Raw genomic sequence first — 27013 nt, forward strand, 5'->3', positions numbered from 1 at the left:
TCCGAAATAGTTATATCCAGTGGGGACATTCAAAATATTTCACAACCAATATGGCACCAACACTAACCAATCAGAATGAATACCAGCCACCAACAGAAGCCATACTGGTACATATTGGAAAACCAACTTTGCTTATATTGTAATTTTTGATAAAATTAACATTTATTTTTATTTATTATGACTGTATAAATTTTGCTCACAGCTGACTTGCATAGTATACCATGATTACTTTTCCTTTCTACAATTCTTTATTCTTGGTAGAATCTCGGTACCCTCTCGAAATAGTCAAATTCATCCAGATAATTGATCAGTTCTAGGTTCTCCTTGGAGACATCCTGTCCAGAGCGTGATCTAAGATGCACCTGTTGCTCCCTGGACTGCTGCACAGCTCCCCTCCTAGGACCTACCTGTGCCAATCTTTTGTGGTGAATCCCATTTCCCAGATGCCATATTCCTTTCTTTGATGTTCCTTCATCTTGCTTCAATCACTTCCTGAGAAAATTTTTGAGACATTTCATGCCTGAAAATGCCCTTATTCTACTCTCACATTTGATTGATAGCTTAGTTAGGACTGAAATTCTAGGTTGGAAATAATTTTTCCTCAGTTTTGAAGGCATGAATCCCTTGTCTTATAGCTTCCACTGTGGCTATTCAGAAATCAATGCCAGTTTTCATGGTGGATTCTCTGTAGGTGAATTATATTCTTATTCTGGAAGTTTTAAGGTCTTCTCTTTATATGTGATATTCTAAAACTTCATGGTGATGTGAGTTGGAGTGGATTTTTTTGTATGTATGTATGTACGTATGCATTTTTGGCTGTGTTGGGTCTTCTTTGTTGCTGCACATGGGCTTTCTCTAGTTGCGGAGAGCGGGGGCTACTCTATTGCAGTCCATGGGCTTATTGTGGTGGCTTCTCTTTGTTGCAGAGCACAGACTCTAGGCGCGTGGACTTCAGTAGTTGTGTCTCACGGGCTCTAGAGCACAGGCTCAGTAGTTGTGGCTCACGGGCTTAGTTGCTCCATGGCATGTGGGATCTTCCCCGACCAGGGCTCCAACCTGTGTCCCCTGCATTGGCAGGAGGATTCTTAACCACTGAGCCACCAGGGAAGTCCTGGAGTGGATTTTTTTTAAAAAAAGTATTTTTCTGAGCTCTCAGCAGCCCCTTTCAATCAGGAGAGTCAAATCCTTCAGTTCTGGGAACTGTTCTTACGTCATTTTCTTAATAATTTCCTCTATGGGGCTTCCCTGGTGGCGCAGTGGTTGAGAGTCCGCCTGCCGATGCAGGGGACACAGGTTCGTGCCCCGGTCCGGGAAGATCCCACATGCCGCGGAGCGGCTGGGCCCGTGAGCCATGGCCGCTGAGCCTGCGTGTCCGGAGCCTGTGCTCCGCAATGGGAGAGGCCACAACAGTGAGAGGCCCGTGTACCGAAAAAAAAAAAAAAAAAAAAAAAAGGTAATAATAATAATAATTTCCTCTCTACCATTTTTCCTGATTTCTCTTTCAGAAACTCCTACTACTTTGATTTTGGAACCCCTGGATTGATCCCCTGATTTCCTTGTCTTTTTCCTAAAATTTTTCTTTGTGTTTGTGCTCTATTATCTGATGTATTTTTTCAACTTCGTGTTCCAACTCTTGTATTGAAATTTTTCTTCTAACATCTCTTGAATTTCCAAGAGTTCTTTCTTATTCTTTAAAAGTTCCAGGTTTATAGCATTCTGCTTTTCTTTTTGTCATGGATACAATGTTTTTTTTCTAGTCCACTTGAAGATGTTAATTATATGGTTTTTAAGTGGTTCTTTGGCTGCTTGCAGTGCTCCTGTTTTCTTGGACTTTGTCTTTTCCTGTTTGTTTTGGTCTGTGTCATTCTGGTGATTCTGCTGGCCATCATAATTTGGAGTGGAGCTGCTAAACAGCTGTTTGACAGCCTGGACTTCTTGAATGATAGACTCAAGGTGGGCAATTGGGTGGAGTCCTAACCATTTTGTTAAAGATCTCCAAAATGTCAGAATCTTTAAGTCCTCCAGTCTCCTACCTGGAGTGTGTAAGCTTCATTACTGTTCTAGGAGAGGGCTGAATGGCTCACTATTTTTAATTAAATCCTTTTTTCCCCCAGTGAAATGACATCTTCTTGCTCTCAACTATCCAAGGGCCATCTGAGTTAACTTTTCCATCTTCTAGGATAGGGGAGCCATTCTAGGAGACTGAACCTAGGAGCGAGATCTGAGGGTTTAACTTAGTCCTTATGAAGATTTTCAACCAACTCTCCTGTTTTCGGCCCCATCCTCTATCCTGGTGTTCAGGTGAAACGACTACCTCCAACTCCCCTTTCTCTACTTTTGAGAACAATTTTGTATAAGTTAGAGACTATATATACTTGAAGGTTCAGATAAAACATTAAAAAAAAAAAAACCTCTATGCTTCTGGTGTTTATTTTTCTTTTCATTACAGAAAATTTTCAAACTTAATAAAAATAGAAAAAAAATATGATGATTCTTTTGTCCCTACAAAGCTCCTTCAATAATTATCAATATATGACTGGTTGTGATGCTTTTCCTGTAACCATTTCAGTTATTGGTTAATTCGGAGTTTCTAATTTTTTAAAGTTATTTGATCATTTCTATTACTTTTCTAATCAACTATCTGTTTATTAGCCTTGTGACTAAGAGCTATAGTCCCAGAAACAGGCAGTCTGGGTTTGAATTGCTGTCCCCCCCTTTGAGCAGTCAATTAGGCCTTCTGTGCCTCAGTTTCCTCATCTGTAAAATGGGAACAACAATGTTACTTATAGTGAAGATTCAAGTAAGTCAGACATGCAGAGCAGAGCATTTAAAATAATGCCTGGCACATTGCAACAGTAGCTGTTATTATTATCTAAGTTAAAACGTATTGGCGTGAAGTTTTTCATGGCATTCACTTATAATTTTAAAATTCTCTACTATATTTTTAGTTACATCCCTTTTTCATTCCAAATGTTGTTTACATATGCATATTCTCTTTTCTTATTGATTACTCTTGCATGGTTTGCCTATTTTAATAATCTTTTCAAATAATTGCCTTTAGATTTATTAACCATCTCTATGCTCAGCTGTTTTCTATTTCATTATTTGTTGCTTTCATCTTTTATATTTATGTCCTTCTACTTTCTTTTCTCTCTCGTTTTTTTCTAGGTTCTTTAGTTAAATGCTTATCACATTTATTTTCCTTCTACTTTCCTCTCTCCCTCCCTCTTTCTTTCCTTTCTCCCTTTTTTCTCAAAGTATATTGTAACCCACAAGTTTCAAGTTGTAATTCAAGTCTAAATATGTAATAAGTTCCATTGTGATTTCCTGTTAAGCCCATCATTAAAAATTATTTTTAGTTTCCAAATATATGTATATATATTTATTATACACATATATATAAATATGTATTTATATATATAGTCATTCCTTGGTATCTGTGGGTGATTTGTTCCAGGACTGCCCACTCCATACCAAAATCTGTGATGCTTAAGTCCCTTATATGAAATGGCATAGTATTTGTGTATAAACAAAGGTATCTCTTCCTGTATGCTTTAAATCATCTCTAGATTACTTATAATACCTAACAATGTAAAAAGTTGTAAATACAATGTAATGTTATGTAAATGGTTGTTGGTGTGTGGCAGATTCAAGTTTTTCTTTTGGGAACTTTCTGGAATTTTTTTTTTTTTTTCCTGCGGTACGCGGGCCTCTCACTGTTGTGGCCCCTCCCGTTGCGGAGCACAGGCTCCGGACACGCAAGCTCAGCAGCCATGGCTCACGGGCCCAGCCGCTCCGCGGCATGTGGGATCTTCCCGGACTGGGGCATGAACCTGTGTCCCCTGCATCGGCAGGCGGACTCTCAACCACTGCGCCACCAGGGAAGCCCTCTGGAATATTTTTTAAAAATATTTTTCATTCATGGTTAGTGGAATTCATGGATGCAGAACCCACAGATAATCTGTATAGTTTTGGGTTTTTTTGTTTTTAGTTTTTTTACTGTAGAAGTATGATACAGATTCTTTAAAATTTACTAAGGTTTTCCTGAGACCTAGTATATGTGCTCTCTTTGTAAATGTTCCATTTGTACTTGAAAAAGAAATGTGTTCTCTTATATATATATATATATCTCCCCAACATATATATATTTGAGCTTCCTCAATTTGTTTATATGTTCTTTTGTCTTAATTTTTTTCATCTGCACTAAGGTCTTCTGCTATGAGTATGAATTTGACCATTTCTCCTTGAAATTTTACCTTTTTGTGTCATTTACATTTTGAGGCTGTGTTCATCTTTTACTTTATAGTTATGAAGGTGGAGGAGGAAAAGGCTGGGGTAGGGAAGCTGGACCCCCCTAACTACAGGAGGCGATGTCAGGATCAGGAAGGTAAGGTCACCTTGAGAACTTCATGCAAATTCTTGGAGGGTCTGGGAATTCCTTGGATATCCTTATAACAGCCCTTCCAGCTGGGAAAACTAGAGAGTTGGTCCCTTTCCCTGACCCACCCACAGTGTCTCCCCTAGATCAGGTGGGACCAGCCTTAACCATTTCTTAAAGGGACCACGTGGTCAGGTTGGAGGCAGGTAACTGGTACTAGGATTACGGCATAGCTTCTCCAACACAAAATTAAACTCACTTATTTTACAAGCTCTACAAATCATACTAAATGCCAAATATCAACTTTCTATAGATTCTAAAAATGGCAGCTCAGGTAAAACCAGTGAAAGAGGATATTGAGTGGGGATATTTTTGTTGCTCCAGAATTGCTCACTCAGAGACCCTAAGTATCCTACATTCTACAGAAAAGCAGCCACAGAGTTTATGAAGAGACACTACCCCAGCCCTTTTGGAGGGATACAGTAATCTTCCCGTCCAGCTGGATGCTTCCTGAGCTGAGGAACGTGTAGAGACACTCTGGGGCTGTTGATGAAGAAGAATGCAGTGAGGAGCTGGCACTGTCCTGAGCCAAACTACAAGATGTTCACAGTGAGAAGAGAGGTCCTGCAGAGCAAAGAAACAAGCTGGGGGTAGGCTATGATTCCCTACAGTTTACCAGCTAAACAGCCACACTCTGATGGTTATAGTGGAGAAAATGAGACAAGTTAGATCCATGGCAGAAAGAAAATATTTCCCTGACAACCATCCCCTGATTTTTTTTAAAAAAGGGTGCTCTTTGTTTGTATAACCCCTCACAATTCTCAAAATCATGTTCCCATTCACCATTCCATTCTATCTTCTCAAGAACAATGCCTAGCCAGTAGAGAAAGAATTTTTATTCCTGCACTATCAGTGAGAACACTGAGTCCCCGAGAGGCAGATGTGCATGGCCATACAGCAGGTGAAGAACAAGCCAGGGAGCACCCAGGGCAGCTAACTCTTGGTAGAGGCCTTTCTGATACATCTGCTGCTTCTCATTTCCATTCCTGGCCTCAAGGCTGGAGAATAGGAACTCATCATTGAAAGAACCAAATATGCTAAACCTTTAGAGTAGAACTACTTATCTCTAAATATTGGTGACCATGGCTTACCTCAGATTACAGCTTGCTCAGGGTCAGTGTAGGAGAGAGAAAGAAGGAGATGCACCAGCCATTCTGATACTGGTTCACTAGGAAGTGAGGCTGCGCTTCATAAATGTATCTACCTCAAATTTCTCATTACACCCATGAGAGATTGAGGGTCCAGAAGAGCAAGCAGTAGGATAAGGTGGGGGTGAGCTGGGGTTCTAAAGAGATTTGGACACTGGCATCCATGTAACCTTACTCTCCAGTGCCTAGTAATGCACCAGCCAGCGTAGACTAACACAGAATCTGCTCACCAGAGTGGGCATGCAACATGTCTCTAAAAGGCCTAGACATGCTTCTTCAAGGTTCAGCTTCATGTGGTTTCAGTGTGATATGTGCAGTCAGTGATGCCCAGGCATCTAGTATGTCAGTTTCAGGAGTTTGAGCTAACAGGCAGCCCTCTCCTCCAAGGGAAAAAAACAAACAAACAAACAAAAACAAAACAACCCCCCCCCCAAAAAAAACCCTCACAAAGTTAGTGTAGATCTTGATGTAAGAACACAAAGTCCAATTTCCCACTCTGCCACAGACTTTCAAATTTTAGCTGCTATTTTTGGGCTTCAGAAATAGTCATAATGATCAACAGCTGTTGACCAGCCCTAGGGAAAATTTTTACCAAAAATCAGTCAATGTGATACACCACATTAATGAAATGAAGAATAAAAATTATATGATCATCTCAATAGATGCAGGAAAAGCATTTGACAAAATTTAACATCCATTCATGATTTAAAAAAAAACTCAACAAACTGGCTATAGAGGGAATGTTCCTCAGTATAATAAAGGCCATATATGACAAGCCCATAGCTAACATCATATTCAATGATGAAAAGCTGAAAGCTCTTCTTTAAGATCAGTAACAAAACAAAGATGCCCACTCTTGCCACTTTTATTCAAAATAGTACTGGAAGTCCTAGCCAGAGCAACTAGGCAAGAAAAAGAAATAAAAGGCAAGAAGAAGAAATTTTTAAATTGGAAAGGGAAAAGTAAAACTGTCTCTATTTGCAGATGGCATGATATTATAAATAGAAAATGATAAAAATTCCACCAAAAAACTGTTAGAATTAAAAAAATTATTTTAAATTAAAATTTCAGGTTACAACATCAATATACAAAAATCAGTTGCATTTCTATACACTAACAATGAACTTTCAGAAAGAGAAATTAAGAGAACAATTCCATTTACAATTGTTTCAAAAAGAATAAAATACCTAGAAAAAAATTTAACCGAGGAGATAAAAGATCTGTGCACTGAAAACTGTAAGACACTGATGGAAGACACTGAAGACAACACAAATGCATGGAAAGATATTCCATGTTCATGGACTGGAAGAATTAATATTCTTAAAATGTCCATATTAGCCAAAATAATCTACAGACTCAATAGAATCTCAATCAAAATTTCAATGATGTTTTTTTCACAGAAATATAAAAAACAATCCAGAAATTCATATGAAGCCACAAAGAACCCTGAATAACCAAAGCAATCTTGAGAAAGAAGAACACAGCTTGAAGATCACACTTCCTGATTTCAAACTATATTACAAACTACTGTATTCAAAACAGTATGGTATTGGCATAAAAACAGACATATAGATCAATGGAACAGAATAGAGAGCCCAGAAATAAACCCACACATATATAGTCAATTAATTTATAACAAAGGAGCCAAAATATACAATAGGGAAAGGATAGCATCTTCAATAAATGATATTGGGAAAACTTGACAGCCACATGCAAAAGAATGAAACTGGACCCCTATCTTACACCATACAGAAAAATCAACTCAAAATGGATTGAAGACTTGAACTTAGGACCTGAAACCGTGAAACTCTTAGAAGAAAACATAAGGGGTAAGCTCCTTGACATCAGTCTTGGCAATTATTTTTTTTTAATTTGACATCAAAAGCAAAGGCAACAAAATAAAAAACAAAGTTAAACTACATCAAGCTAAAAAGCTTCTGCACAGCAAAGGAAATTATCAACAAAATGTACAGGTAACCTACAGAATGGGAGAAAATATTTGCAAATCACATATCCGATAAGAGGTTAGTACCCAAAATATATAAAGAATTCATACAATTCAATAGAAAAACAAAACAAAACAGAAATACAATTTTAAAATGGAAGAGAAACTGAATAGAAATTTTTCCAAAGAAAACATACAAATGGCTAACAGGTACTTGAAAATGTGCTCAACATCATTAAATCATCAGGGAAATTCAAATTAAAACCACAGTGAGATATCACCTCACAACTGTTAGAATGGCTATCATCTAAGACAAGGGATAACAAATGTTGGCAAGGATGTGGAGAAAAGGAAACCATTGTGCACTGTTGGTGGGAATGCAAATTGGTGCAGACACTGTGGAAAACAGTATGGAGATTCCTCAGAAATTAGTAACAGAACTACTGTATGATCCAGCAATTCCACTTTTGGGTATATACCCAAAAGAAATGAAATCATTATCTTGAAAATATATCTGTACTCTCATGTTCATTGCAGCATTATTTATAATAGTCAAGACATGGAGACAACCTAAGTGTCCATCAGCAGTTGAATGGTTAAAGAAAATGTGATATACATATGAATATTATTCAGCCATAAAAAGGAAAGTAATCTTGTCGTTTGCAATATGAATGGACCTTGAAGACATTATGCTAAGTGTCTTAGACAGAGAGACAAATACTGTATGATCTCACTTATACATGGAATCTAAAAATCCAAACTCATGGAAACAGGGAATAGGTTGGTGGTTACCAGAGGCTGGGGGTGGGACGTGAGGAATTGGGTGAAGGTGGTCAAAAGGCACAAACTTTCAGTTATAAGATAAATTAGTCATGGGGATGTGATGTACTGTATGGTGACTGTAGTTAACAATAGTGTATTGTATGCTTGAAAGTTGCTAAGAGACTAAATCTTGAAAGTTCTCATCACAAGAAAAAAATTTGTAACTATGTGTGGTGATGGATGTTAACTGAACTTATTGTGGTAATCATTTTGCAGATATACGTATATCAAATCATTATGTTGTACACCTTAAATTAATACAATATTATATGTCAATCACAACCCAAGTTAAAAAAATAATAGGAGAAACTTGAGGTCACATATGGTAGGGTACATGGAACTTCATGTATTATCTGCTCAATTATTCTGTACATCTAAAATTGTGCTAAAAAGACTATTAATTATTTTTAAAATTGTTGACCAACTCAAGACAATACGGATGAGAAACTGGTGGCAGAACGTCCTTTCTGAGGTCTGAGGGAATTCTACCTGCCTCTTTGTGTACAGAGTTAGTTGGGGATTTACATAGCAGCCAGGCTTCTTAGTGGAATTCTGAATTAGGGTTCTTGGTAGCTCTAGTTCTTGAAAATTCTAGTTTACAAAATCAGCTTTGAGAAATCCTTAATAACTCACTTCTCTGATGAGTGGTAGTTCACAGAGTCCTTGGTTGTCAGTAAAAATGGCCCTTGATGGAAATGCATATGGCTTTCCCATAACAATTGAAGCCGGGGCTTGGCATTTTGAACTGAATATGTTACCCACCGAGGGGCTCTCTCCTGGACCATGTGTCATAAACCATATGTGTTTATTGCTGCTCTGGACTAGCAAGAATGGGGAGATGGGAGTTCTGCTCATTCTGACAGAATTCTAACTATAGGGCCAAGGGTCTCCCTTCCAGCAACTGGGGAGTTGGTTCAGAACTGGAATTCTATCAAGCCCAGTGGCCCCGTCCAGGAATGCTTTGCCTTCTGATCTTCTTCAGTGGCCTCAGCTCTTTGTAACTGGAAAACATTAAGGAGAAATGCCAATTTTCAGTAACTCTACCTACCCTCTCTTTTATTCTGTGCCCACAGACTGCCGTTCCATCCACATTGGGCTTTCAGTCCCCAGTTACCCTCACAGGAAAAGAGACCCGAAGGGACATCTTTCAGGCCTGCAAAAGGTCCACTGGGGCTTGCGGCCAGACAAGCCGCAGCAGGGGCTGGCCAGTGCCTGCAGCACTGTGGATCATGTCATCAGGACACGTGAGTTCTTGAGGGGACCATTCTGGGGAGCCATCTGCTGGGTGGTCCAGATGGGGCAGGGCAGGGCAGGGCAGGGGGATTCTCTGGAGAATGTGAGGAACGCCCCATGTTGCTCAGGCCTCTCAGTCCCCTCTGCTCTGCTGCCATGGCAGACCAGCCTCTCTGCTCAGGGACACCTTTAGTCAGGCTGAGCCCCTGTCCCTCTCTGGTGACTTTGAGACCTCTGCTCTGATCCATTCTGCCTTGATTTCACAGTTTAATTCTCAGAATTATTTCCTGTTTCCAAATTCCTAGGGGCCACACAGCCGTTGCCCGAAGAGCCAAGAACAAACATGAGTGTCTGGCGTGAGGTGTTGTGCTCGGTAAACTGAATTCCTTATTGCATTCCCTCCACCCTGGCTCTTCACCTGAGCTTGAAGGAATGGTCTGGAATTGTCTGGGCACCCTGCTCCTCAGCTTGCAGGGTCCTGGAGGCTTTCTCCCAGGTCAGCAGAGCCCCTGAGGCCTTCCTCTGCTGTTGAGGAAATCAGTTCTGGGCTGGTTAAAAATCAGTCTTTTGTTCTTTCCTGTGGAAAGAAAAGTATCAGTCTTAAGAGGAGTCAAAAGATTAGAGCACAACTGTGACATTTTATCCTTTTGAGCCTTCGCTGTTTCTAGGGACATGATTTCACCTGCAGCATACCCCAAATCTGCGTAATAAATGGTACCTAATTGGTTTCTGCTATATAGTTCCACTGTCTTGAGCAAGGCAAAATGAGTTATTTTACCATCTAAACCTTCAAAAGAATGTCAGAGGCAGTAACAACCTCTTAACATTCCAGATGGCCTTGCGAAGGCCATCTGAGTCACCCCCAACCCTGCACTGCCCTGAACAACTGCTGTCATTGGCACCAAGTCTACCAAGGCCTGTGACTTTTCCAAAGTAAATGTGCCTATGCGGGAGAAGGGTTAATGGGGAGTCCTTTGGAGGTGTCTAGTTTAAGAGATAAGCTTTGATTAAAATACGCATGTGCACACATACACACAAACATGCACACACAGGCTTATGCACACATATATGTTCAGGGGTAGACATACCAGAGACCCAAAGGAGGGCTAGCCTGGTGGGAAGGCCTGCTCCCCATGTTGGATCTGGATGCTCCCACTCACTCTCTGGGGCATTCTCCTGTCACTCCACCGCATTCAGAAGTGAAGTCACCCTTTCAAAGTTGAGTCTGCTGGATCCTTCCTGAGTCAGGGAAGAGGAAGGTGGGTTAGAGCTGGTGCTCTCTTATCGAAGGGTTTGGAGGAGGTCTAATACATGGCATTTGCTGATGCAACATGGTGCATCACAGAAGTGGTCACGAACGGTGGATTTTATGTTGTTTTGGTGGTTTCTGGTTAATGGGACACTGGTTTTAGCTGGAAACCAAAGGGGAGGGAATGGAGAATACTTTGGTACGTTTGCACATTCAGTTCGTTCTCTTCACAGCCTGCTACTCCCATGCACGTCACATGGCATGGCTGTGGAACAGGGGAGAGAATGGGAGGGCCTAGGAGGACAGGAAATTTCAGGCCATGTCTTTCAAGCTGGGGTAAAGTAAGAACCCCTTTTAAAGGGAAAAGGGGTTGTGGACCCGTGAAAATGCATTTGTACCTCTGTAGAGCCCCAGGGGACCATAAAAATCCCAGTTTGAGAAATAATATCTTAATTAAGGTTTCATTCTGTAAAAGTATCTCACATTTTTGGATTATAACAACAGAAAAGTTTTGCCCTTATATCTAATGGAAGAAATCTTTTGAAGATTATCATCAAAATGGAAACATGAAATTTAAAAATTCTTATAGATCCCACCTACCCCTAAGAATACTTTCCAGACCACAGTTCCAGACATGCTGACTTAAGGGGGCCACAAAGCCTGCTAGCAAAGTCAACAGCCACCGCAAGTTTTCTGTAGCCCATGGGGGCTGAGCTTGTTCCGGCCATTCTCTTAGGGGTGGTAGAGGTTCACCCCTCAGTCCTTCGCTTCTTTCAAACCAAACAGGGCATTGTGTGTATGATGCAAATATAAACCCTGCTCCACCACATCCCAGGGTCAGTAACAATGACCTGAGGAAGGGAAAACAAAACAGTGCCCAAGTAATTTTACTGCATCATCTAGATAATTGCCTGAATCTGCCACTTTTCTTTGCTGTAGGACAACTGACCACATGTGTTTTCCCTCTCTGAGTGTCCTGTCTATTCTATGAATCCATTCAGACAGCCCAGGCAGGTGGTCTAGCTGGCCACAAAGTCCAAGTGGGACCTACCTCTATAGAAGAGGGGAATCATGCAGAATGGAGGGCGTGGGTGCTGGCCAGGCAGGTGGCTAGACATAGCTAGGCCTGAGAGTAAAGCAGGCTGTGCAGATGCAGGATTGACAGGTGACTCCTTTAGTTTCTGCCTCACAAGACAATGACAAGAATTTGTACCATGAAATGGTATTTCATTGTAATTTTGTTAACTAAATGTATGCTGTTAATAAAAAGGAGATATTATTATCCCCATCTTCAGATTGGGAAATCAAGGTTTGAAGAGATGTAGTGTGATACAGCGGTAATCAGTGAAACTGGAATTTGAAAACAAGTCTGTAGACTCTAAAACCTGTGTGTGCCCCTTCCACTACACTACTATCCTTTGTAAGTTATCACTGGTCAGTCACCATGTTGGATATGGGCTGAGAATTGTATCCTTTTAAGCAGCCAAACTGCCTTATGATGACGGGGATAGGTAGGTAGTAGTTACACCGTAATATGATACGCCATAGCTGTTGGATTACCACCCCTTCCTCCAATATGAATATAATTTAGGAAGTCAGTACTTAGCAGCCAATCAATTTTGACTCCAGCAGAGCATAGGTAGGGAATAGAACCATCAAGCTGTGGTGAGAGTCAGCAAGTGCCATGCTTCCTTCCCTGGAAAGAATGCATTTTCTGGCTCTGAGAACCTCTTGAGAGCTATTACAAGCAAGAGGGTAAAAAACGGCTGTAGAAATATGGCTGCCCTTTGGCATCTCTTGGCTGGTGCTAAGAACCGGAGCCCAGATCTAAGAGGAACAAGATCGGCCAAGCCCAACCTGGTGTGTAGGCACTAGGGTCTCAGCACCTTCATCTGCAGAGTGAAAGATTGTTGTAGGGTGACCAACTGTTTCAGTTTAACTGGGATGGAGGGCTTTCCCAGGACATGGGACATGGGACTGTCAGTGCTAAAGCCGGTCAGTCCGAAGCAAACTGGGATGTTGGTCACACTAAGTTGTGAGCTCCTAGATGAAATATAAACAGACATGAAGTATTTCGCATGGTGCACAGTGCATGACAGGCACTTGACATATGTTACTTCAACTGATCTATGTTAACCCAATTTAAAAGCACTCCTTGGGCTTCCCTGGTGGCACAGTGGTTAAGACTCTGCCTGCCAATGCAGGGGACACAGGTTTGAGCCCTGGTCCGGGAAGATCCCACATGCCGCAGAGCAACTAAGCCCGTGCACCACAACTACTGAGCCTGCGCTCTAGAGCCCACAAGCCACAACTACTGAGCCCACGCACCACATCTACTGAAGCCTGCGCGCCTAGAGCCTGTGCTCTGCAACAAGAGAAGCCACCACAATGAGAAGCCTGCGTACCGCAATGAAGAGTAGCCCCCGCTCGCCGCAACTAGAGAAAGCCTGTGTGCAGCAACGAAGACCCAACACAACCAAAAATAATAAATAAATAAAAATAAATAAATAAAAAATAAAAGCACTCCTTTACGAGTGGACATCTGGTTTGGCTGCCGTCACTGGTACTGAGAAGCTTATGAGATCCTTCTGGTGGGAGGGGTGTGAAAAAGTATTAAGGTCTTCTTCTACTTGCCAAGTATTGAACAACTCTAGGGTCACTAAAAGATCAAAACCACCCCGAGATGAGCAGTAAGGGAGAGGAAGGCTATTTTTTGGCCAGGTGTTTGAGCCTCATATGGTTCCAAAGGCTTTAGATTTCATGGGGTCTTTCTTTCCCGTTTCTTTTTATTTATTTATTTGTTCGTTTGTTTATGGCTGCGTTGGGTTTTCGCTGCTGCACACTGTCTTTCTCTAGTTGCAGCGAGCGGGGGCTACTGTTCGTTGCAGTGTGCGGACTTCTCATTGCAGTGGCTTCTCTTGTTGCGGAGCACAGGCTCTAGGCACGCGGGCTTCAGTAGTTGTGGCACACGGGCTTAGTTGCTCCGCGGCATGTGGGATCTTCCTGGACCAGGGCTCAAACCCGCGTCCCCTGCATTGGCAGGTGGATTCTTAACCACTGTGCCACCAGGGAAGTCCCTCTTTCCCATTTCTGATGAGGAAGGAGCAAGCGTTGGGACAGAAGACAAATTTACCTCTAAATAATCTGCTCCACTAAGGAGCTCCTGAGACAGGCTGTGTTTGCAACATAGGAGCAAAGACAATTGGATTTCTTTTAGAGTTCGAAGCTTTAAAATGAGGTGGTTTCCTCTGTCTACTTTACCAACTTGTTTCTGGGAAGGAGTGGTAAAGAGAGGAGCAGAGACAAAGGGGAATAGGAGGGAGGAAAGGGGGAAAGAGTGTCATCCTAGGCCTTTTAGGCAAGCCCCACCCAGGTGTGTGTGTAGTGGGGGGAGGTTGGGCAGACGGGAAGGCAAATTCAAAATTCCTGAAGGAAGCCTGTATTTGCTCCTCTCTCTCTTCTTGCCCTTGACATCTTAAAACCTGGATTTCCTGGAATTATCAACAGCATTCAAACAAACAAATCACAAACAAAAACCCCTATTGGAAGGGAATCCTGAGTTAGTGACCTTAAGACCTAAGGGGAAATTAGGGTTGAAAGCTCAGTTTGCAAGTGGACCAATGAAAGTTCTAATAAATACAAAGTTATTATAACCCATATATGTTACCTGGATTTACCTTATTTCTTGAGAGTTAGTGTCCTTACCTCTGCCTAAATTTCTGTGAATTTCCAGCGACTTCCAGTCTCAGTATCACTGTAGCTCCAAGTCCTGCCTGCTGGGCTCACAGTCTCGCTGTGTCTCACCTCCTGTACCTGTTCTCTGCCCTCACCTCCAGCTCCAGCTCAGGCATGGGATTCAGTCCTCCTTTGGTCTCCCCCAGATTGGTCACATACCACATACAAGTGAGCAGCAGGCTTTCTTGAAGTTCAGAACCATGGAGCAGTTTTACCTTGCAGAGATACACAATTTTTAAAGTGAGATACTAGGTATCCCCTTTCTTTAAAATCCCCTGGTCACAGGAAATTTCCTATTGGCCACTTTTCTCTGCAGTTTCAGCTTCCTACCATATTGGCAACTCCCACCTCACCCCCACTCCCCCTCGCCAGTTCCGTCACATCTCCTGCTTCTCAGTTTTCAGCCACCCCCCAGCTTCTCCGCTCCCTCCCAACACATACACTCACTCCCCTCCCTTTCAGTCACATCAATTTCCCTCTGCCCACCTGAGCTCAACACCCATTTTTGCACAGCTAAAGACACACAATGTGTTGAGCCAAACACAAAGACCATCGCCTCTAATTCTAGCCCTTTAGTTAGCTTTAACATTCTTTTATAACATTTACACTTGCAGTTTTTTTTTAATTAATTAATTTATTTATTTTTGGCTGTGTTGGGTCTTCGTTTCTGTGCGAGGGCTCTCTCCAGTTGCGGAGAGCGGGGGCCACTCTTCATCGTGGTACGCGGGCCTCTCACTATCGCGGCCTCTCTTGCTGTGGAGCACAGGCTCCAGACGCGCAGGCTCAGTAGTTGTAGCTCACAGGCCTAGTTGCTTCGCGGCATGTGGGATCTTCCCAGACCAGGGCTTGAACCCGTGTCCCCTGCGTTGGCAGGCAAATTCTCAACCACTGCGCCACCAGGGAAGCCCTCCGCTTGCAGTTTTTGAGAAGGTATGCAGAGGAAAACCTCCCTACCCTAGAATTTCATATAAGGGAGACTCCTCATGATTAATATGGTAATTTGATCACAAGTATCAGAAACCTACTTGAGCTGTCTTGAACAAGGAGGGAGTGAGGGGGTGGGGGGAGAGAGAGAAAGTTTATACTGTAAGAGCAAAGGAGTTTCTCACAGTCCCAAAAGAACAAGCAACCAGGCTCAGCAGGAGGACGAGCACCCTCTCTGGGACTCATGGCCTTCCCCCTGCTTCTCCTGTAAGTCTGCTTTATTCCTCTCTCTCTGTAGCCTTTTCTGCCTCTCCATGCCCTCAGCTTCCATTTTACATGCGCCTTCTCTCAGAAACCGTCAGGAAACGCCCAGCTATCTCAGAAACCGAATTCAGAATTTCCAGGCTTGAGTCAGGCGTCTGATTAACTGTTCCTGGTCCAATTAACCATGGCGAAGGGGCACAGGTCAAGCATTCCACAAACACGGCTACCCGAGAGTCATCCTTTGGGTGGGGGACTGTATGGGCTGGCAGACAGCCCCAAAGCTACTGACGACAGGATGGATTCCCATAAACACTGCAAGTCTGCAGATTCACTGCTCTTCCTTCCCAGAGATCATATTTTGAGTTTATGGACTGCTGTCTAGAAAAAAAAACCTTACTGACCGTGAAACTATGACTTGGAGTCTTCCAGTCCCCTCTTGAAGACCACCTCAAATGACTGCAAGCATGACTTTGGAGCCCTCAGTTTCTGTCTCTCCCACTCCGCAGTACTCGGGGGCCTTGAGCTTGGTCCCCTACCCAGCTCCATTTCCTTGTTGCTGCTAAGGCTAGTCCCAGCTGCTATACTCGTGAGTGTTAAGCAGCGAAATTCACCTAGCAAATATTTAGAGTGTCCATGCTGTGAGCTGAGAGAGAGCACCTCTGAAAAGACTCAGAGCTGAGGACCCTGGGTCCAAGTCCTCACGCTGACTTCCTGGTGGTGCTAAAGCCTCCTGGCTCTTCTAGGAGTTGAAGACTTGCAGGTTGCAGTCCACACGGTGATTTTGTGCTTTGCTCAACTAATGACTGGACAGGTGCCCCCCTCCCTGCCCCCAGTAAAAGCACGATTCTGTTTGCTTCTTTTTGTGTGTTTCCTGAAGCTTGCTCCTGCAGAGGTTAGGTTTCTCCCACAAACTGCTGGTTGAGTCCATACCTCCAGTTGAGCCATCGCTATGTGATTCTTGCTGTGAGCTATCAAGGGGCTATTATCTGTGGCCTTTCTCATTTGCAGATTAACTTGCGTGAAGGGCCCAGCAGTGCATTAGAGATGCACTGGTACCCTGATGCAGGAACCCAGCTCACAGAGCTAGGCTTCTGTGGGCCTGAGGGAAGGGAGTGGCCTCAGGGTGGAGTGGGAGGGGTAGAACAGGTATTTAGAAGCTGAAAAGGATTGAGCCCTTGGAATGTTTTAAAGGGCCGTTATTAGGGAGGAAAGTGTCAGACCTGTTGGCAACATCAATCATAGTGATATTTACTTGGCATATGCCAAGCACTGTGCCAACCACGTCACATATATCATCTCATTTAATGGCCACCACAATCCAGTAAAGCAGGTGTGATTATTCCCACTTTATAGATGGAGAAACTAAGGCTAAGATTGCTTAATGCCTTGCCAAAATCCCACTGCTAGTAGTTACCAGAGTCGGGAGTTGAACCTAGGTCTGGGATCTTAAAGCACCACACGAGTAAAGAGAATCTTCTGGCGTCCTTGGTGATCTCTCTCTGGGTGTTCCTCTGGGATTTTGAGGTCACCCACAGCCGCTGACTCGGTGTAGCATGCAGGGTCTGCCCCGTGGCGCTCAGGAAGAAATGGGCCGACTTCAGCCACAGTGTGGTACGAGCTGTAGAGCCTGGGACCTTTAGAGGGGCCCATCTACTCACTGCCCTGCCCTGCTAAGGAGCCCAGCAAAGCAGGAAGTCCTTGGTGCTGGCATTTGCTTGGGGCCCCGCACCTAAAAACCCAGCCCTGACCCTCTGCTGCTATGTTCTCAGCTTTAAAGTGGGCACACTTGATCCTTGAGCCTCAGGCATGAAGCCATGGTAAGGGAGTGCAGGGCAGTGCAGGGTGAGGGCGTCAGCAGACTGCTGTCCTAACCTGGGGCCTGGTGGGGCCTTCTGTGCTGTAAACTAGGTCTCAGATTTCTCATCCTCTCATCCATCGCTAAGCTCTCTCCCAGCTCTGAGACTTAGTGAATTCAGGGTTCAGAGCTCCTTGGAGCAGCAGCCACTCATGACCTCTAATCAACCTTGGCACATTGTAAGTATTCAGTAAGCACTTGTTGAACCAAACCCAGGAGATTAGGAGTTTCTCAGCAGAGCAAAATAATTCCCCAGGAGGGTTCACCACACACCCTGAAGTGACCAGTTCCCACTGTCCATGGGCTCTCAGAAAATACCCACTGAGTGATAGCTGGCATTTTGTCTTAGAAGCAGACTAGGAGGGAAAGGACCAGGAGTTTGGGTTTAAGGTTGGGGAAGGAGAGAAACCAGCTGCATGGAATATTACTGACCAAGCGTGGTTGCTGTGGAACATGAGGCCCCCCAGCCCCTCTCCCCCTACAACTCCACCTCCACCCTGGGGCTGTGCAGCTGAGAGAATCCACGGGCCAGGACACCTGCAGCCAAGGCACTTTAGGAGGCCCTGGGGAGTCTCAAGGAAAATCCTACCTTTGCCTCTATAAAGGGGCCTGAGGAGAGGTGGCTGGGCTCCCCTTGGGCCCCTAGGCTTGGCAGGAAGGGCCCATGGGGGAGGGGGAAAGGGGCAGTCCTGCCAGTCCTCTCAGAGCCTGCAGCTGCCACCCCCTGCTGCTGTGGAGACCCAGCTGCCTGCGGGAGGTTCTGCCCCCGCCACAGAGCCCTTCTCTCTCCACCGCACCTGAGAACCTGAGAGCTCTCTCTCACTCTCCCCTCTGCCTTTCTCTCTCTCACACACACACACACAATTCTCTTATACTCACAATATCTTTAATTCACTCTCAATATTTTTTCCTTTCATGCTTACTACATCTTCTCACATACAACCCTCTCTCCACTTCCCCAGTCTTCCATACATTCCTTTTCTCTCCCCCCCACCCCCTCCCCCTCTCCCTCTCTTTCCCTCTCCCTCTTCTCCTCTCCCCACACCTCCCCTGGTGCTTAACTGGAAACAAAAGTGAGTTTGTTGTGCTCTGCTGGTGGGGAAGAGGACGTGTGAAGGCAGCAGCCAGGGTGGCAGCAGCAGAAACAGGCTGGGGCCAGAGGCAGTGTCCACAGCCGGAGACCCCAGCGCTCAGCTACTCCAGGGAGCAGGTAATGCCCCAGACAGGGCTGGTTCAGGCATCGCCCTCCCTGTCGGGTCTCATCATTTCATGACTGTTCCATTTATTTGCCTTCTTATTTGGCCTTGAAGACAGAAAGGGATTGCAGATTTAGGGAATGGTAGGCACAAAAGGTCCAAGGAATGATGTGCTCTCCTCTTCAGAGAACTGTGTGTGGTCTGATGTGGCTGGGGTCCAGGGCATGTGGGGTCAAGAGTGGCTGGGGTCCACAGTGTCTGGGCTTAAGGATGGCTGGTGTCCAGGGTGGCTGGGGTCCAGGGTAACTTTGGTCCAGAGTATCCGGGGTCCAGGGTGGCTGGAGTCTGGGGTGTCTGGAGGAGGAACATGACAGAACCTACCAGGGCAGGTTAGGGCCAGATCATGAGGGATGTTTTGAGCCATGTCATAGACCCTAGGCTTTAGGTAATAGAGAGCTATTGAATGTTTTTCACCTGGAGAGTAACGTGACCAAATCTACATTTTAAAAGAGTAGTTCTTGAACTCTGATCTCATGGAGAATTGGTGTGCCCTCTCAGAATCAAGCAGTCATAGTCTTCTCCCAATTTAAGGACAAAATAAGGTTATTTGTTCAATTGCTAAATTTTCTTCTATAAAATTTCCTTAAACCTTTGACGTCTGCTAGCAAGTGTCAATAATCAATAAAAAGGATTAAGTTTAAAGTAGTAGAAAAATTCGGAAATAAAAATCCATTTAAATAAATGCAGTCCATTGAGCTATATACAGATATATTGGTAGTATTTTCTGCTAGTAAAATTATTTCTAACTCATATGCACAATATTTTATGGTGCTGCTCAAAGAGCACCATGACTCCCAGGAGTCTGCCATGTGAACATGTTTGAAATGTCTTAAAGCAAACTCTGGTGCTACACAGGGAATGGGATGGATGGGGCAAGCAGAGGCAGTGGGAGCAGTAGGTGGCTCTTGCGATGATAGGAATAGGAGATAATGAGAACCTGAACAAAGGTGGTGGCAATGGTGGGAAAAAGGGAGAGAGCTAAAAAATAGTCAGGAAGTGAGTGGAAAACGTTAGTGTCTGATTGGACATGGATGATGAGAGAGAAGGAGGCTTCAGGAGTGAGCCCAAGACTTCTCCTCTGGATGGCTGGGTAGCCAGGAGCACTATTAATCAAAACAGAGGAGGGCAAGGTTGGGGTGTTGGAAGATGGGAGGCAGGGCTGCTTTGAATATGTTGAGATTGACTCGAGAAGGCTGGAGAACTCCCAGATGGAGCAGTCCAGCTGTCAGTCGGAAATGCTCAGTAAGTCAGGACCTAGAGACGCGGGTGACCTCGGCTATAGGGTGACACCAAAAAGAACATGAGGTGGCCTAGTCGGGGTGTAGAAAGAGAGGAGACAAGAAGGCCAAGGAGGAATCCTGGGGAAGATCAAGATTTAAGTGAGACGTGCAAGAAGGGCCAGGGAAGGACACTGAGAAGGAGTCCTCAAAGAGATAGGAAAAAATATCAAGAAAGTGCTATCTTATAAGAACCAAGAGCATTTCAGTTCAGAGGGAGCAGTCAGCACCACTCATGTCCCAGAGACACAAGCCAGACCATAGCTTCACAGTGTTGTAGGTTTGATTGATTTTATTGACTTATTGATTTGAGAATAAAACAAGAGAGATCTGAGAGCAGGGTTGTACACTTGGGTGCTTAGCATAAATGAGATTTTCAGGGTGATAATAGGGAGTAGTGGGGACTGTGGAAAACTGAAATGCATATTCTCATCCATCACTCAGCTCTAATTGATTGTTGTCAGGTAGGAATATGGGCACTGTCATCAGAGTATCTGAATTTTCAAGAAAAGTCAGAAATCTAGATTTTTATATGCAATCTCATAATTCTTTATATTAGCAACAATTTCAAAAACTTTTATACTCTGTGAGGGCTGAATTAAACACATCTTTGAGCTTCCAGTTTAAAATCTCTGCCTTAGTCAATGTCCTTAGTGTGGTGGGGGTGAATCAGTTGCAGCAGGTTGGGAAATGATTAGGTAAGGAGGAAGTAGAGACAGCGAGTGTAGACCTCCCCTTCAATAAGTTGAGGAGAGAGAAGGGAAAAAGAGAGCAGCAGAGCTTAAAAGGCAGGCAGGATCAGGGGAAGGTGTTTCATAGTAGGAAGAGCTGTTTATGGGTTGAGAGAAAGAGGGTGGAGGGAGAGAAGTTGAAGACCCAGGTAAGGAAAGACTGGTTGACGAAATAAGGATCCAGTAGAAGGGAATAGATGGGGCCAGAGATAGGCTAGAGGAAGAACTCTTGTTCAGAGATAGACTCCAGCAGTGGTAAGGACACAGACGCACTGGAAAGGAGGAAGTTGATGGATTTCATGCCTGGAGGTCTTATTTCCTTGGTGATGTGGGATAAGAGATAGATCAAGAGGCTTACAGAGAGGAGCAAAAGTTAGTGGTGGCATCGAGGAACATGGGAAAGGGCATGCAAGGATGAGTGGAAGTGGCTGTACTTCTGAGACCTGTTAACAGTGGAAGCCCCCCATTTGTACAGCTGGGTGGTTTTCACCAGAGAGACTCATGAGCCTGAGTGCTAAGCTTGGTGGCAAGGGGGATTGGCACCTGTTATATTCCAGGCCCTGTGTCACGTGTTATTCTCCTTACCTGATTTATTGGGACAATAACCCTGTTCACTCAGACTGAATTCACTCATGAGTAAGTAGCAACTCTGAGATTCATACCCACATCTAGATGGATTGAAAGCCTAGCGTGTGCCTTGCATCCACCGTACCACCATACCACACTGCCTCTCCCTGCACCCCAGGACACATTTGAAGAGGTGGAGATTGGGCCAGTGAATTCTTGTTTGGGCATCAGCTGCCTGGTTTTATTGGGAAGTCAAGGAGTAAGAGACTGGAGACTGTGATGAGAAGGGTAGTGGAAATTATTGACCATTGGGAGTCCATGGAGAAATAAGTGAAAGCCAAAGGGATGATAAACTGAGGGGTTAGAGAGGCTTGGAGGAAGAGGAAGACTTGATGAAGCCTAAAGACAGTCAGTGAGAGATTGAACCAGGGCAGGGGCAATGGGATTGGTGAGGAAGGAGAGTATTCTCGAAAACTTTTAATGTGGGAGTGGAGGTGAGAGAAAGAGGTGAGGTGAGAATGATGCCAGCATGTCTAGCCTGTGCGGTTGGGTGGACAGTTATGCCTCTAACCAAGGCATTCAATGTTGTGTGATACCTCTCTCTCTCCAGCCCACCATGCCCCAGACACACTAACCAGCACACCCCACCTCAGGTCTTTGGCACGCCTGCAGCACTCTTCTTCCAGATATGCAGAAGTGGTTCATTCTCATTTTTCAAGTTCCAATTCAAATATATGCCCTCCTCAGAGAGGCCTTTCTTGACTACGCTATCTAATATAGCTCTGTGGTCTTTTTTTTTTTTTTTTTCAGAACACTTATTACTACTTATCACTGAACTGAATTTTATGGATTTGTTTATTTGTTTATTGTCTGTATCTGCCACTGGAGAGGCTCAAGAGATCAAGAATATATGGGCCTCCTTCACAGCTTTGTTTCCCTACACCTAGACGAATGCCTGGCACATAGTAGGCATTCATTAAATATTGAGTGAGAGAAAGAAGGAAGAGAGGGAGGGAGGGAGGAAGAAAGGGAGGCGGGGAGGGAGGGGGGCAAGGAGGGAAGGCAGGAGAAGCATGTTTGGGGAAGAGTATGTGTTCCGCGTCAGAATGCTGACTTGAGGTGCCTGAGAGACACCCAGAAGGCGACATCCCCTGGGCAGTTGGAAAGCAGACTGGGAGCTCAGGGATAGACTATTAGGTTGCGCATGGAGAAAGTGGGCCCACGTGCCACACTGGTACAAGCACATCCTTTCACATGTCTGACTGCCCCTTCAAGGCCAATGCTGGGAGTTGAGTGTGTGGAGTCCAGTGGAAAAGGGGTCCCTCTGGGCATGTTATGCTCAAGTTGGGACAGGGTTTTTCTCCCCTCACTTATTTGTTCTGTTCCCGTCCTTGCTGCTGCCCTGGCTTTGGCCATTTTCCGTCTTTCTTCAGTGTCAGCTACAAGACCCGGGAGTCTGAATACAGACTAAATCCTTTCATGTCTTTTATCTCGAAGAATATCCCACCTACATCCAATCCACAGAAACTTGAGTCTAGCTTTGCCCAGAGGGTGGACTTCGTTTTACTGAATTAGGAAATACTTTTTTTGTGTGTGTGGTATGCGGGCTTCTCACTCCTGTGGCCTCCCCCGTTGCGGAGCACAGGCTCCGGACGCGCAGGCTCAGCGGCCATGGCTCACGGGCCCAGCCGCTCCGCGGCATGTGGGATCCTCCCGGACCGGGGCACGAACCCGTGTCCCCTGCATCGGCAGGCGGACTCTCAACCACTGCGCCACCAGGGAAGCCCTAGGTCGGGGAATACTTTGCCCTTGCACTTGGCTCCTGCTGCATTTCAGCTGGCCTCTACCTCCCGTGGGGCACTCAGCACACCTGCTGCCCTCCTTTTGCAGGGTCTCCAGCTGCTGAGCAGCTCCAGGACATCCTGGGGGAGGAAGATGAGGCTCCCAACCCCACCCTCTTCACAGAGATGGACACTCTGCAGCACGACGGAGACCAGATGGAGTGGAAGGAGTCGGCCAGGTGAGGCAGAACCCCGGAGACAGGTAGAGGGGCCTTTCCACTGCAGTCTGCCCGGGCCCAGGCGGAGCCGACCAGTGGCATCTCATACCTTGAGTTCTACTAGGGCGCTTCCTGGCCCCCAAAGACCCACCTACTTGCCTTCCTTGGTGTCCAGAACTGGGTTGGATGCTAAGGAGCAAACAGAAACTTATGGCTTTGTCTCATCCTCAGAGAAATGGAAACCCTGGTGGAAAAGTAGAACGGGCACCCATGAAACCATGAGAGAATAACACAAGGGCATATATCCTTTCATGTCAAGTGGTTCAAACTAAATGTTGTAGAAGGAAAAACACCAAGCAGGCTGGGGCAGACAGGAGTGCTTCCTGGAGGAAGAAGAATGCGTGCTAGGAAAAACCCACTTGGGGAGCTCCAGTGAGCACTGAAGCAAAGGGATTTGGCAGAGTCTGGGGCAGGACAAGCAGAGCGTAGCCCTGGAGGCACACGTGGGGAGCAGAGAGAGCTGTGTATGTAGGGGCAGTAGAAGGAAGAGAAGAGCCAAAAGGCTGGAGGAGAACCACACGGTGAAGTCACGGGAGCCAAGGGAGAATCAGGGTAAGGAGTAGCGCTGGCCATACCCAGTGCCCGGGGCAGAGCAGCCTCTAAATAGAGCTGGATTGATCAGCGGCCTCAAATGCTGCCAAGGGCTCAAGGAGAAGGCAAAATACAGCAGGGGCAGCAGGAGGGGCTGGTGAGAGGAGGAGGCACCCTGGCACAGAAGTTGAGAGTCTGCAAGCAGAGCATACCAATGTTTCTCAACCTTTTTTTGGATTAACGTCCCCCCCACCAAAATTTTAAATTTAAATTAACTTTGTTAAAATAGAATTAAATTTATTTCTAATGAGAGGAATGAAATGCTAAGAAATTAAATGTTGTCAGGTAGGTTTGAGCTTTGGAGTGCCCCAAACCATTGTAATATCTTAAACTTTTTTGCTCTCCTAAGAACCAACTCTTGCCCCCTTGGGGCTGATATTGCCCCCGTTGAGAATGCCTGAACGAACTGCCAAGCTGTGCCCAAGGTGGCTTTGCCTGGGGGCCACCATGACACCCAGGACCTGGCAGCTGCCCCAATCACAGCCTGGGCCCCTTTCTTACCTACCAACCTCACTCACCTCAGTAGCTGTTCTGTAGAACGAGGTGCGGATTTAACATTCCCAAGCTTCCCCCTCCAATCTCTCCTGGAAAAAGAAAAAAAGAAAAAAGGCCATTGAGTGACTAGCAAATTCCTGCAGGCCTCAGAAGGAATGCATTCCTAGCCTCATGGCTGGGCCCAATCCCTGTCTGGAAGCTGTGGAGCCTCTTCTTATCAGCCCATTCAATGAGCCCTTACTACATGCTGAACAGTTCGCAGGCTCATCTCATTCAAGCTGCACGATGACCCTGAGGAGGCAGGAAATACTATTATCCTCATTTTATAGATGAGGATAGTGAGGTTTAGAGGGTCAAATAGATGCAAGGGTCAGAGCCTGCAGGTAGCTGAGTCTGGATGCTAGCCCAGGGCTATCTGACTCTCCAACTTGAGTGCTTATGGACTTTGTCATGTTTTCTCCAATTTCTCAGCCACTTCTCTCCCCTTCCTTCAGCTTCCAGGGACTCTGTTTTGATTTCCATGGGAGGACATAATTCTGGAGGGAATTCAACTGGTGTGAGAGATAAACGGTGACAGCCACAGAGCCCAGGACATCCATCCAGGGCTGATAAGAGAGGGGAGGACATTTCAAATGACCAGGGCCCACTCTGTGCTACTGTGGCTTAATGTCTCTGAGGGGCTTGTACCTCCCTGGGCAAATGACTTTCTTGTCCAAGGTGGGCATATAGAGAGAAGGAAAGTTGAGAAAGGCCTTCTCCAAGGCCCAGTAGGGAGAGGGTGACTTCTCCCTACCCTGGGTAAGGTGTGCATTCAGAATCCCTGGTAATAGTTGCCAGGACCAGACTTTCCATGAGGGCCTATCATACGCACCCACAGAGCCCTTGCTGAGAAGGCCCCAGGGCTCTCAGAGACATGATTGTTGCCATAGACGAAATACCCAGTTTCTCTCTGAGTGTTGATCCATAGAGCCTTGCTCACTATAGACCCTGCAATGAAAGTGATAAACTGTAGATAATGATGTTTCTGGAAGAAGGCTCCTTTAAAATTTAAAGGGGCCTGGGGTTACCATCTGCAAACCAGGTTGTTTCCCCACAAGGCAGGCTTTCCAAGGACAGCATTTGAGGAGCCCTGGGAAGGGCCCCAGTGTAACCCAAGTGGACCTCAAACCCATAGCGAGAGGAAAGTGGAGGCTGGAAGAAGTTAAACAGCTGAACCCAATTCCAGGTTGATGGAGAAAGAAGCATCTTGAGGGCCAGCTTTGGGGCAGGAAGCAGTGGGGGGAGAGCCGCTCAGGCCTCCTTATCTCGAGCTCCTTTCTCCACCCCAGCCTCCTTTAATCTTCTCTCCAGCTCCCCCCCCCCGGCTGGTTTGCAGCTCACTGTTGGAGGTCTGAGCAGTAGGCCTCTGCAGAAGTCAGAGACAGGGTTTGGTTATCGGTGAGCAGGTCCACCTTGGCCTGGACAGCTGTGCTGGGGGCTCCTCCTGGCAAACTGCATCAGTAGAGGTGCTCTGGGCCAGGCCTGTTTGGGGCCTGTCACCCCACCAAAAAATGGGAAGAATTTCCCTCAGCTGACAGGCTGTGCCATCTACTCAGGGAAGCCAGAGGTCTCGAAAGTTTCCAGAATACAAGAATCAGCAAATCCTAGTGGGTTCTGGGCCTTCTTGGAATAACAGGAGAAAATGATAGGAGGCGGGAACAACCCCTCATGTGGACACTCAGGCCCTGAGAGGGTTGCAGGTTTGTACCCACATCAAAGAGACTGGGGGAGGGGACCTTTTAATAAAAGTATTTAATTTGTTACGGGAGTGTTTGCTTTATTGAGTTAGGAGATTAACAGAGTGAAAATCTCAAATCCGCAAGGAATTTTCCCCGGCAGTGCTTTTCTGGGGGTTATTAGTTTGGGGGATGTTTTGGGCCCTTGGGGAAAGAATCACCACTGGACAGATTTAACTGGTTTTTTGAGCTCCACTGAGCCTGGCCCTTTGTGCATGATGGGGATTGTGTGTGTGGGCATCATTTCTAATGTGATCAATGCTGGTAGGTCAGGCTGTCAATAAGATAGATTTTTATTAAATTTGTCTCTTTTGCGTTCCCGGGAGGGGAGTGCAGCTAGCTTTTTGCTGATACTGACCTTGCCTGAAGGGAGGCTTGGGTTGGGTGGGGCGGGGTGGACCCCCTCACTGTGAGCAAACAATTTACCCATAATTCCATTGTCTCTCAAGCTTGAATCTGCCTGGCTGCAGGGGATGAAGGGAAGGAGAATGATCTGGGCTGGAAGCCAGCCAAGTGTGGAGGGGCTTTTGGGGTTACTCAAAAATAGAGCTTTGAGCCTTCCATGAATTCTGAAAGCAAACTCCAAATCCAAGCTGCCTCTGATCTCAAAGTCAGAACAGACCAAAAGCGTGAACTTGCCGGAATGTTC

General features: G+C 45.3%; 1 protein-coding gene across 1 annotated transcript in view; it reads left to right on the top strand.

Annotated features, from left to right (window-relative positions):
• Positions 1-4292: 4292 nt before the first annotated feature.
• SLC4A5 (solute carrier family 4 member 5) overlaps positions 4293-27013 on the top strand; it is a 97294-nt gene continuing 74573 nt past the window's right edge. Inside the window, exons 1-3 of the mRNA XM_029231906.1 lie at positions 4293-4387; positions 9427-9597; positions 23335-23464. Coding sequence (XP_029087739.1) covers positions 4309-4387; positions 9427-9597; positions 23335-23464 — 380 coding nt within the window. The 5' untranslated portion in view covers positions 4293-4308. The remainder of the gene's footprint in view (positions 4388-9426; positions 9598-23334; positions 23465-27013) is intronic.

This window comes from Monodon monoceros, unplaced genomic scaffold, assembly GCF_005190385.1.
Source record: "Monodon monoceros isolate NGI ecotype Baffin Bay Population unplaced genomic scaffold, NGI_Narwhal_1 Super_Scaffold_19, whole genome shotgun sequence".
In the NCBI taxonomy this organism is placed as follows: Eukaryota; Metazoa; Chordata; class Mammalia; order Artiodactyla; family Monodontidae; genus Monodon; species Monodon monoceros.